At 36.1% G+C, this 13,630-nt stretch overlaps 1 protein-coding gene across 10 annotated transcripts in view; it reads left to right on the forward strand.

Moving 5' to 3' along the window:
• Positions 1–12,430, forward strand: part of YAK1 (YAK1-like protein 1) — a 130,333-nt gene extending 117,903 nt beyond the window's left edge. For 4 of the 10 annotated variants that reach the window (XM_089460421.1, XM_089460427.1, XM_089460429.1 and 1 more), the window contains 4 exons: positions 10,137–10,651; positions 10,828–10,998; positions 11,552–11,671; positions 12,155–12,430. In XM_089460421.1, coding sequence (XP_089316547.1) covers positions 10,137–10,651; positions 10,828–10,901 — 589 coding nt within the window. In that variant the 3' untranslated portion in view covers positions 10,902–10,998; positions 11,552–11,671; positions 12,155–12,430. Of the gene's footprint in view, positions 1–10,136; positions 10,652–10,827; positions 11,430–11,551; positions 11,672–12,154 lie in introns of those variants that run through there. The other 6 variants (XM_089460428.1, XM_089460430.1, XM_089460422.1 and 3 more) reach the window with 5 other exon arrangements.
• The last annotated feature ends 1,200 nt before the right edge of the window (positions 12,431–13,630 follow it).

A 13,630-nucleotide genomic window follows, 5' to 3' on the forward strand; every position in this document is an offset into this window, starting at 1 on the left:
TTGGACATCGCTCATCTCATCACATATCTCTCTCTCTCCTCTCTTGATTGGTTCGTACAGCTTGGAGGCAGCCTTCTGTACTTCGCACGTGTGAAAGGAGGACGAATTTCTGGGTATCTTTGCTGGCCGAAATTTTCAGGAAACAGGTCAGCGTTGACCAGGACTGGTTGACAAAGCATTGACCTTGTTGTGGGAAGAATTCTGAATTTTGAAGACCGCATTGATTGGCACAGTTCTCGAGGTGATTGGGACAGTTTGACTGCAGAATTTACAGCAGCATTTTCTCTTTCCTTTGACTGGCTTGACCAATCTGTTTTGGGCTGACTTTGACCCTCTAGAAGGCCGAATTTTTCTGCTGTTGACTGAGCTGCTTGGAGGACATTTTGGAGCTGCTTTGACCACCGTTGACTTTCTGGTTAGGGCTGCAGTTGACTGTTGTTGACTGTTGATTTGACAGGACTGTTTTGGGCAAGTTAATTTGATATTTGTACCCTCTCTCTCTCTGCTGAACTATTGAAGAATAATAAGAAGATTTGATCAAAGGGTTTCCCCACATTGGGGTTTGTCCCTGGCATCCGCCATATCTTGTGTCCTCTTGTCTTGGCTTGTCTTTGCACATGTTTTTATGTTCTATCTGCATTTACTGTCAATGTGTTTAAATTAATGTGATTGCTACTGGATATAATTGGAAATTGTCATTGGGCTACTAAAGGAACATTGAAGTAAATTGTGCTAAAGCATAGAACATACCATTGTTATCTAAAATTAACAGTCCCTTAGTGCACAACAATAGAAGGATCTTGGGCTTCTAGTGACAGTAATTGAAAGGAGTGAGGATCATTGTGCGCTGATCTATTCTCTTTGGCTTGTTCTAATCTTGTCAAATCTGCAATAAAATATCAATATTTTTCACAAACTCACCTATGCTCTAAAATTTTGTTGGATTTTATGCACAATCATTGTTGAGGAATTGAATAATGAACCAAGGGGACAATTCGAAGTACTCATAAAATCTGATTATATATGATTGCTGAACGTGAATACAATACATAAACTCTTCAGGTGGCCAACCAATTCGAATTAGATTGGGGTTCCATGTACCTGTACTTAATATAACTTGAAAGCACTTTGCCCAGTTGGCAAGTCAAAATTAGACTAGGTGACCCAAAATTTGCAAATATCCTAAAATGGAGTGATCTGGAAGTAAGTGGAGTTAGAAATCAGTTAGAACTAATTACTAGCTCTCACACGCAAAACACTAACCATTGAAACTCCAAAACTAGGACTAAATCAACTAACAAAGGGAGGAGAGAGAAAAATGGTGGTTAGCTACTACAAAGAAGGGAGTAAGTGCATACTCACTCTAGGAAGGCCTATGCATGAGGTAGTACGAATTTAGGAGTGGAAATAGCCATGTCATCCTCTAACTCGAGTCTAGTTAGTGCCACATGTCATCCTAAGTGGGACCTTTTAAAAATAGAAAATTTGTCAAATTATAGGGAATGTCTAGTAGTGAATGAAAACTGGTCCTATGTGCCGCTAAGAGTGTATGGAAGGGCTTCTAATGAAGGCCATTGTGTAGGGTCTTATGAGGTTTCGATGAAGTATTGAGTGCAGTATAACCCAACAAGGTGACATTTTCAAGGATTCTCAACCACGACATGACTGCAACAATAATGTTTAGCCAGTCTATGATTGTGATGTTTTTTTTTGTGAAAATCTGATAGACATCATGGGACTGTGATTTTTGACCCTAGGAAACAGGGCATGGATCCATTACTGAAAACAACTGATCTCCCTACTGGTGTAACTCTTTTGTGTTCTTTAATTTTGAGCAGTCACAATATGCTGATAGATGTTGATGAATGAGGTAATTACTAATGACACCCTTGCACTTCCCTGTTTTCATAATTGCTTGGGCAGAGGGGTTGATCAAGAAATTATTGAGTGTCTTGGTAAGACATTAGGATGGCATCCTGAACGCTATGTGATGCAAATTGTGTTGTCCTCTATCCAGATGGACTTTGTGACGTGTCCATTTTATGGTATTACAGTGGCTTAAGCAACAGATAAAAGTTTGTTGTTTTTTTGTAATTGCTAGAATCTAGATGGTTGATGCTCGAATAATTAATCATCAATGTACTATGTATGCCATTTCTATCTTGATTTATGTACAAATATGCATGTTCTCATTTATTCTGCAATTAATTTGCCCTTTTCGATGCATTTTTTGAATATAAATGCAATATAATATGTATAATAAATGCTTTGCTCCCGAGGTTTTTTGGAAGATGACGCTTTCGACACTACTGTTCTCAAAAACTCTACCACTCCTTTTCCACCTTGGTTGGAACCACAAAAACATCCTGAAACATTAATGGTACTGTTAAAAGTTCTTAGTTTAAGTAAAAGAGTAGAAAATAAAAGAAAAGGAGAATGCCAGCTTTTACTTTATGGATTGCATGAATGTTGGTATTCTACCTGCAAATTATAATTTTTTTAAATAAATTAGGTTTTTTTTGGTCCCTGTCTATGTTGTCTAGCAATCTACAAAACCAGCAAAAAACGGTCTGAAGCCCTAAACAAAAGCGAAATGTCCCTAAAATCAGTTGGACCAACTAGTTTGTCAATTCTAGTTCGTGTTCAATTTTGTTAATCCTTGTTACAAGAAGAAGAATCAAGTTGCTGTTGTGTTTCTCCATTGCTATTTTTAAGGCCTCCATCTTTTTAAACTGTTAAGACTCTAGATGACTGTCTCACCCACAAAAATTTAGTGAGGGATTTTTTGTTTACAATCCGTTCTTCATAGTATTGGTAAGCAAAAGATCACTTGGAGTAACTATATTAAAATATGCAGATAAAATAAATTTGAATGTTCAAATTGATTGTTTGAATCGAAGGCTTTTGAAAAATAGGCAAGTTAAAAGAATATTGGCACTAAAATACACTTGGGATGTGGAAAGTTGTGTTCTTTTCAAAAAAGGCATAAAAGGTGACCAAAGTGCCACATGGCTGGTAGAAGTTAGTTCACATGATGATGGATGCACAATGAGGTTGTTGAGCAAAAAGACACTCCCCCTTCCTTAAATTTGCTTATAAGCTCTTTCTTACAAATACATTACTTGTGAAGTGACCCATTTTTATTTTACTTGTTGCCTTGAAATGTGTGCTAACCCCAAAACCCTTGCTTTTACTTGCAGAAAACATCAAGACATTCGCACACAAAAGCAATTGAATTTCAAAAATAATCCCTAAATCTCAACAATAAATGGTGTTAGATCTCAATTATCTGACTCGAAAATGCAAGTTTTCTATTTTGTTCTGATTTGCTAAGTTTTGACAAAGAAAACAAAACACTTTCTGCGCTATTACTAATTTGTTGAGATCACATAACAAATAGCATACACAGATTGGAAGAGTAGCAAACCAGAAATGAAAACAGTAAAATTGAAATATTAATTGATAATAAAATAAATTTAAAAGGCCTTTTTCAAACTTAATACCTTTGGATCTGACAAAAAACGCCATACTCAAACTTTATACCTCTGTATCTAACAAAAAAGCCCATATTCAAATTTACACCTTTAAATTTGCCAAAAAGGGTCTTATCTTGGGCAAAAGGAAACCTTTTTGGGTGAAAAAGGACATATTCAAGTGGAAAATGCACTTCGATTGCAATGGAATAGTCTGTTAAGCCCAGAAATAGTAGAACCCAGAAATCTTTTGCTGCATGTGGCAACACAAATTCAAGATCTTTATCAATAACATGAGTGGGTCTTCAAGTAGGCTTAATGAGCACTAAAGTAACCAAAGTATCGCACACAAAATGAGCACCTTAAGTAACAAAACAAGGTATCGCGCACAAAATGAGCACCTTAAGTAACCAGTCACACAACTAGATCAAATATCATAACACCAATGATTTTATGTGGTTAAAAGTTAAAACCCCAACGGGTAAACAGTCCACAACCCAAGCCAATGTGGCCACTTGATGCAATATAGTAATGCAAAAGAAAATGTGTACACGAGAGAGTTTCTCACAATCAATTATCAGCAAATGATCCTCCATGCTTTTAAAATAGAAATCATGGAGCAGTGATCTGTTAAACCACGAGTTAATAGTTGTTAGTGTCAAGAAAAATGTGAGCCATCAGTTCACTCGATGTCTAGAATATATCGTGACCATTGGATTACATAACTACTAATGCATACTAAAAAAACACATTAGACCAAATTGACCTTAGCTACCTAAGTGTCTAAATATCCTAACTTTTAGGGCATGTGCCCTAGCATGTCACCTATACAACATGTTAGATATGGACAGCTTCCCTGAAGCTTGTGTCCTGATACTTAGCTGCTAGGTTTTCTCATTAAATTATTCACTAATTTTGATAATTATCTACCAAAAATGTTGGAGAAAGTGCCCTGGTCTTGGTAATTTTGTTAGTACTATTGCAAATCTTGTAATAAGATCAAATTTTGGCCTTTGATCTATTCTTTCAAGATCTCAAGGAGGAAATAGGGTTATGAGAGATTATAAATTGTTGGAATGAGTGGGTGAAGGACGCAATTTGGAGATCACATCAAGTGAGAGAGAAGCGGGCCAATCTGGGTGAGACGAAGGAAGGTCAAACAGCTGAGGAAAATGGACTGAATTCACAGAGGGAGGAGTTGTCTTCATGATGTCATCTACTGAAGAGAGGGGCCATGCCCAAATCGAGTTTACAGGGGAGAGAGGCCGATTCTTTAGGGCCGAGTTCTCTGCTGGAGGAGAGGCCATGTCCTGGGCCTAGTTTGCTTAAGGGAAAGGGGCCATATGCTGCAAGAGAGAGGTCGTTTGTTGGGCTGTATTGTGCAGAGGAGAGGGGGTCGTTTTCTGGGGCTGTTTTTGGCTGTAAATTATTTAGAATTGCTGCTGTAATATTTTCTTGATTTATTCTTTGAAACCTAATAAATCCTTCTTTGCTGGTTTTTCCTCACACTGAGGTTTTCCAGGGTAAAAGCTGTGTAAAAGTTTGTGCTTGGATTTCTTGTTTCTGTTGTGCATAATTTGTTAGAACCTCAGCTGTGTTAATTGTGCATAGATTTCAGATCCAAATTTTTTTCTGGGTTTTCAGTAAAAAAAATTTCTGGGTATAAAAATTTATGGCACATTAATTGTTTGGCTGGCCTTTGAGAAACTAACAGTTTTGGGTTTGGCATTTTGGTTTCATTCAGTCCCCTCTTTCTGTTTATGATCTCATCATTTGTCGAAAGGAGAACTCTTTCACAGAGGCTCACTGTTCGGACAGATAACACTGAATTTCTAAGACAAAGCAAAGTACCTAGAATATATGCAAGGAAAAAGTGAATTTGGACGAGAAGTGCAAATTTCTAGCAATCAGAAGTGCTTAGGACATGCAACACCTAGAATTGAAGAACCAACCCGCCCTTTTCATGCTCTAATTTGCAAAGGACAAAAGTGTTAATTTTTTGACCCCAGTCCTTAGGAAAATTAGTTCCTATTGATTTCTTGCGAAAAGTCGTTAAATTTATCTCACTGAATAAAAAGCACTAACTGGAATTTTTAACTGGCAAAATACAGCGAAAGCAAATGAAACCAATTTTCACACATGCACACAGAAATATTTTTTCCCTTCAAATCAACTTTTCATTAATATAATTTCAAAGCTTACAAGGGCTCCCTTACTGGGCAAATGGCCCTCTCAGAAAACAATATAAGCTATGACAATTTTTCATAATTTTTCTGGGCACCTGTACAGCCCTCCAAAACTTTGTTGAACCACCCCTCAATGTGCTGGCTGCTGTACAGCCTGCGCTCATAGCTGTTGCATGGCCCGCACTCACATGTGCTGTACGACCTGCAAATCTGCCCCCCTGTACGGCCGGTTGTGTGGCCTGTGTGTGGGCTGATATCTTCAGCTGCTTACTCATTGTATTCTGCAGACATGATCACTGGATGAAACTCTTTTATCACCTTTTCTGAGATCTCCTCAAATCACTGCCCTTTGTGCCTCAATCACTCAATGTTTCTTTCTTCTTCACCTGCCATTGCCTTCATAATTTTGAGTTATTTACTGAATCAAATAACCATTGATGACTAAGTCTCCATAACTCTAATCTCTCAATGAGATTAATGGTTGAGATTAAGTCCAGATCAACAGTCTAGATCCTTCTAATTCCCTAATGTAAAAACTTTACATTTCATTAGATATTAAACTAATTTTAATAAAAGACATTTCACTTTAATAATACCTTTAATTAGAGTGAAACCTAAAGTAAAGACTTTGGATGATTTCCACACGTCTTCACTTAGACCTGTCTGAGCTGTGAACATCAAGAAAAAGGAGAATCAAAAAGTATTTTTTCCCCTCACAAAAATCATTTTTTTCTGGGCAAAAATGTGCAAAGTTTAATGGGTTTAATTTGTGTGTATATTCCCTTAAACTAGTCGAAGAAAGATTTAAAATGTTTAATATTGCAAAAGTCCGGGTGTCTTTCTAGGATAGAACCAAACACCAAACATCTTCATAGTTTCTTCAGAATTCTTCTAATGATTTGAAGAAAAAATGAGAGAGTATGTTGAAGTTTACTCCCTTAGTATGAGGATCAAAAATGAAAAACTATAATATGGCTAGGAATTTAGAATTCAAAAGAAGAAGAAAATGAATCAAACAAAGAAAAGGATGATTTCTTCCTAGCAAACCAAACAACGGTCTTTTGTTTATTAGTATCTTAAATTTTGAGTTGGATACAAGAGTTGTGTATGCCACCTGTCAAGGTAAATTCTATCCTGCTTCATTAAAAAGAGATGGCAATATATTTTTCTTGCTAAGGGGGGCTCTTGTTTCAGAAAAGAAAATAAGAAACAGTGAGATAATTGCATAGGATATGACAGTTTGATGGGGCACTAACACTAGTGCTAGCATCTAGAAATATGAGAAGTTGAAAAAAAAGTGTATTATTTTATCTTTGCAATCATTTTTTTTAGCTTTTGTGAATCATTCATGCAAGGGGAGTAAAAATATTACTGTATTGTTAAGTATGGCTTTGTTGTATTAACACAACAATGTCATAGTTTAATCTAATAAAGTCACAATATGTTAACGTGACTTTATTAAATAGTTCTAAATTTGGAAAATGTCTTTTAGTTTAGATTGAAGAATAGTGAATTGATGTAGGTATTACAAACCAGCTTATGAATAAATATAAAATGGGATCTCCTCATTGTATATGATGACTTTCTCAATAATTAAATAACTATTCTAAACCTCATCTCTTGTAAACATTGGTAGAAGTCCAACAAAGTGGTCTTGAGCTGCTTATGTCAGGCATTTAGTGTTTAATTACTTGCCTAGGCATTTAAGTCTCAATTTCTTTTTCCCAAGGAAAACCTTGTAGGAAACCCAAGAGATACTTTTTGACATTCATGGATGGCATGTTTAATAAACTTGTCAGAGTAGGACTCGTGTGCCTCACCCAGGGCGATTCAAGCTGAGCATCTACTCGCACAGAACTAGTCAAATGCTCAACAACATCGGTGACAGCTGGTTGAGCTATAGATCCTTGCGCTTTTGAGTCTCAATTTCATGTCTCAACATTTCAATTCCAAATATTAGATCACAGGTGGCTTAGTTATAACTCCTTGGTCTATTTAAGTCTCAATTTCAGCTCTATCAACATTTCAACATCGAATATAACATACGTCTTTGGTAGTCAACCTCAAAATAGCAAATATATTCACTATGGATGTAAAGATGTCAAGTTCAGTGTTTGCTCCAAAACAATTATAAATGTGATCAAAGATGATTTTATTTGGCTTGATTCCAGTTGGGATATTTTTACAAAACTATATGCTACATTTGGCCATGTGCAGAAAATTTCATCATATTAAGCTGGAGTAAAAATGCCATGGCTTGACTACTGTGACTTATCATGGAGTTGTCAATTAAGTTGTTGGCCGGATCATGGTCTGCCAGATTGTTGAAAAGCCAAGCTGTGGATATGGTGTGGAAATGATGAGTACTAAAAATACAAAAATACTTTTATATTAAAAAAACTAACATCTGAAATATCAAATATATCATGATTCATAGACCACTGTACAATAAATATTGGAATAGGTCATGAAGATTAAGGCACATTGGAACATGGGGCACAATGGGCTATTAGGGCAACTCTTCAACAGTATATAGTAGAGAGTGATGATGTATAGAGGTGACCACTTAATTCAACAGTCAAGAGAGGGTAATGGATCTTAAAAGAAGGATATCAACCCTCGAAAATATTTATGGCAGTGAAGTTGAAATCATCAAGGCAAAAGGTTATTTCAAGGCTTTCTTGAAGCTTTTTAGCTTCATTACATACATTGCCAAAACTCACTATAATAATGAAGATACAGGAAAGAAAAACCTAAAGCACTTTACAGGCAGCCATTCTTAGAGAGCTCATGAGCAATTGCTCTTCACAGATTAGAAAGCATTTCTTCGTTAACAGAACACATGAACAGAATGTAAGCATGAAAAAACAACACTTACAAGCAAGAACATATTTCTGAATTTTTGAAGAAGTGAAGAAAGTTAACAGTAATGTAACCTAGAACTCGGAACAGCAAAATAACTAATAATTTATGAGTCAAGAAGTAAATTGCAAAATCAATGGCCTACCTGTATACTGTAGCTTTCACAAACTTTAAATGCCCACTACCCAATGCCAATGTAGTTCAATTCCTAGCTCTACTTCTATCGGACATTCAAGAGATAAATTATTCTGTGTTTTCTAATGGAGGCAAGCAGTATTCTTGTAGACTGTGTTTTAGGCAATTAGGATTTCACATGTAGTGGGGTGATCTTCTAATAAAAAGGTTGTTTTGACGGAAATCAGGTTCAAGAAAAACTTGGGATATGTTTTAGGGGCAATCTTCTGCTCAGGATCTTTTTCAGTATGGTGAGGATCTGTTTGTGAGCCGTACCCAGATCTGATTCACTGATCCATGGATCCAACACCTAGGGAGGACGGATTCAGTAACATAGGATCTATATGTTGCATTTAAACTTATTTATATGTTGCATGAAAATGAATCCAGATCAGGATATGGATATGGATATGAATCTGGATATGGGTTCATATTTATTTCTCTATAAATCACTTTTGCAAACTCGGAAATGCAGACTTACTATGAAAGACTTAGATTTGTTTATTTAGGATTGGGTGGAAGGGGCTATTTTATAGGAAAATTTTACAGTTTAAGGGCCTCACACTTTCCCTTTTCTGTGTTTATATAATTTTTATTTTGGAAGTGCCAAGATTGACGTTTCAGACAAAGTTAGGAATAGATCTTGAGCAGGACCTCCGATGCTTCTAAACTGGAAGCGTATCCCAAGCAGGTTCATATATAGATCTTCTGAAACACGGATTTTGGAATATCCATAGGTAGATCAGGGAACATAGATTTATACTTTTATAAGACCTCGAAATCCTAGAGGAAAAAAGAACTAAGAAAGTGCAATTTATTGGAAAGACATTTCCATAATGTCTACTTGTTTTTATATCACACTATGTTAAAGAATTCTCAAGTATATGTGGATTCAATGTATGACACTTGTGGTGTTATTGTTTTGAAATGTAACGAATGATAGAATACAATCACCATTCAATTCCATTCGAACATATAAATAGAATTAGTAGATTGGAGCCATTCTTTTGTTTATTGTTTGGTACTTGTCCAATGTCTACACATTTGGTCTATTGGGCCACAGTATGTAGATATAAAAATTGCCTTTGTTTGGTGATCATCTCAGGGGATACCGAAGTTGAAATTGGTTAAGCATCTTTTTAGAAAATCATATGCAAGATAATTATGTCATGTCCATGACAAAGAATATACAATTATAATTATATGTCATGTCAAACTCCTGTTGTAAAAACTTAAAAGTGATGAGTTTTTATGTTCATTGGCTTTTTATTTATTTAATATTTTTGCTTGATAAAATTCAATAGAATAGGAAGTTATACGTATTGAATACGATATTGTGGCAATTGTTTGCACATGTTTGTAATAGAAGGACATCTGTGTTAGCACTCTCCATTTGTTAGGAATATCATCTGATTTTGCGTGGTGTTTATGTTTCTCTCAGATTAAATGGAGTTCAGGGATATGTTAATCTAGAAGGCAGCCCACCATCAGCTCATGGAATTCAGCCAGGTTATAGTCGATCAATGTCAAAACCTTTGCATCACGGCGCATATTCAACTCAGCAGAGTCGATTGGGGCCACAGTCATCTCAGATCTTCCAGCAACATTTCCAGTACCACTATCATCCTCAATCAATGCTAAATCCTGATCAGCAGTTGATTACTAATGCATTAGGGCATCTGCACATACATCAATCAAGTAATGCAGGACACAGTCAGCTTGCCAATGGAGGAGGGGGGAGGGGCCCTGGTTATTCAGTATCCTCCACTCAGATAGATACCCGAGCAGAACACGCTCGGGCTTCTGGATTTGGAAGTAGGATAAGCATTGGGGCACCTGGTCATGCAAACTATCCTCAAGATCATATTTTGGAGAGCACCTCACAATGCTTGCATGGGATTCCTCATACTCAAGGACAAGGCTCTCTAACAAATGAAATATCTTGGGGTACTCAGGGTACTCGTTCACATCAAGAAATTTATTAGATGCCTTATTTTATTCCATCTCTTGACAAGTATTTGCAGTCTGAAAGAACATAAAGGATGTTTCCTTGTTATGCTTTTTTTGAAATATTTCTTCTGTAAAAATGTCACAATTTATCTGTCTCAATTATTTCATTGTTATCTATGCAGGTCGAAGGACTGGTCATCCCTTCACCACTATTCCACCATCTAATGGCAGAAGAGATTACAGGAGGATTGGTTGATTTTAAAAGCTGGCTTATTTCTGTTTTTCAGGAGGATATCAATATTCTTTATTGGATCCGTTCATGCATTCCAGTTCTGTATAAGATGCTAGAAATGGTATTCCTCAAGTTTGTATTTCTTAAGATGTAATGGTCTGGGCATGTTTGCCAACCAAAACATATTTCTTTGTTTAGTGCCCCCCCAAAGAAATTGTCAATTGGATAGGCTGACTTGAGCTTTGAGAGTAATAGTTATAACTTGTGACTTACTCATAAGTAGCCAGTCCCTTAAGATTACCAATGACATGATTGCTGGCGGTGCCACACATGTTACAAGCAAGAAAATTTCTCTCCTTGCATAAGATATTTCGTGCCCTTGTCTTGTACATCTGCCATACATATGACTTTCCATCTCTACTTAATACTAAATGGTAGGTTGATTTAAATTGCTGCAAAGTTAAAACTGACAATCTCATTCTTTAGATTATGCTGTACCTATGATCTTCTGTTCACTGCTGTTTCTTTTCTGTTTCATTCAATCTGTTAATATGTGACATTTTAATGTAAATCTATTTCAATTATCGTTTTAGCTTGAGACATTATATTGCGGTGTCAAGCACTTCAATTTTATCTGTGGGATAATCTTTTATCTTTTCTCAATCCCTGTTAAGGTACTTTGTTTTACAGCTCAAGGAGAGAAAATGTGGCATTATCATTTGCAAGTATACAGGAATGGTCGTGATTAAAGAAGCAATTGTAGCCTCCAGAAATCTATGTTACCTTCAAAACTGGTATGGCAAGGCAAAAATGCCCCCTTTCCCATGTCTATGACTCATGCATCTATAAATTTAAAAGAATAGCTAAGACATAGAACCTGAAAGACTAGTAGAAGAGGTCATAAATCATCGCAGGTTGTTCCAGAGGCTGGTGCTTAGTGTCTATTAATGTTGAATTGTCTGCAATGCTAAAGACAGCTTCTGACATGAATATTTCTTCCTTTTTTTCATCAGTTAGAATAGGTCTAAAATTTATGAGAACAAGAGTCATGTCTATGAAACTGGCTTATATACCTGTTAAAATCATAGTACAGTTTAGTAGGGTTTGAAATCTTTGTTTTTGCATGAGCTCCAGAATCTGGAGTAACTGATTGCTCTTGCATCATGTAGAATAAGATGGATCTGTTTTCTTTTCGGAATGGACATAGACTAATCTGACCTTTTCTAATTTGTGAGTTACATTTCTAATGTGCGAGTTTTTGTTAACTGTTGTCACAGGTACTGGGAACTGAACTATGGAAGTTATCTTACTAATTAGTAATATCTCAAAAACGTTTTTGCGAGATTTGGACAGTTATGTGGTAACTCTGAGGCCTGCCCATTCTTTTGATTTTTGAGTTCGACTTGTTTTGCAATATTGCTGGGGAAGAGATTATGGAAGCAAGTGCTCACTTCAAAATTTTAATAAGCATGACTTCTGAAGTATGGTATTATCTCTTTAGAGATGTGAAGCAACTTTGACTAGAAGCAAAATGCCATCATCTTGGCAAGTTATGGTCTTTTTATCACAACTCATGAGTAAGCAGAGTTCAAACATTTTAAGTATTTCAGAGATGTGAAGCAACTTTGACTAGAAGCAAAATGTCATCATCTTGGCAAGTTATGTTCTTTTTATCACGACTCATGAGTAAGCAGAGTTCAAACATTTTAAGTATGGTATTATCTCTTTAGAGATGTGAAGCAACTTTGACTAGAAGCAAAATGTCATCATCTTGGCAAGTTATGTTCTTTTTATTACGACTCATGAGTAAGCAGAGTTCAAACGATTAAAATGTTTGATCGATTACGTCATGTTATAATATTCTATATGCTACCATGTGTATGAAGACATGATAATTGATAATTTGTACGAGTACCGTTTGTTCCATACAGGTGGAAAGTTCAGAGTGTGAGTCTGTGTTGTATTTTGCTAAACATTCCGCCATGTGGGAAGAATTACTGCCATTCCAATATGATTGGTAAAGCAAATGTTTCTGATATGAGTCCATGATATAAGACAGCTTATAGCTGTCTTTGAATTTGTAATGCTGCCTATCAAGCAGTGTTTTCCTTGATGTAATGGGTGCATATTACCCTCCAGATTTTGATTTCTCAGACAATGTTTTGTTGATTGTTTGAGACCCGATTGTGTTTGCTGACGGTTTATATTTTACAGTGAATCATTTTCGTTTGTTAAATATTAAGTTGACCGTGGTTGTATGTGAACACTATCTAAAAGGAAATTAAGAAAACACATTTGTTGTAATTGAGCTTAGTACTTTTTCTGTGTTACTGTTCAATCCGTCACCAAGCAGCATGCAGCACATAATTGTAACACGCCTTCCTGCAAGTGTCGACTGCCCAAAGCCATGGTGAAAAATGTGGGTGCCTATGTCCAGCCCTTGAGATCAGCTAAAAAGAATCCCTCTCCCAGGACTTGAGCATGGGAATCACCTAAAGTGACAAACTGTCTTGATCATTTATGATATTTTGTTAGAAACATTGACGTGAAAATACCATTGAATGATAATTTCACCTTCCATGTTTCATGATCATCATGTGTTGAAAATTTCTTTGATTTTTGCTGTGCACATCCTTTTAGCTATGATCCAAGTGATTTTGGTAACCACGTAACATATTGGCATGATGGATTATTAGTGTTTACAGAACCTAATCCGCATGATTTGTATGGTGATAACAAGAGGATTTATATGA

This window comes from Pinus tabuliformis, chromosome 7 (assembly GCF_031772625.1).
Source record: "Pinus tabuliformis cultivar Carrire ecotype Pingquan chromosome 7, CPIR1, whole genome shotgun sequence".
In the NCBI taxonomy this organism is placed as follows: domain Eukaryota; kingdom Viridiplantae; phylum Streptophyta; class Pinopsida; order Pinales; family Pinaceae; genus Pinus; species Pinus tabuliformis.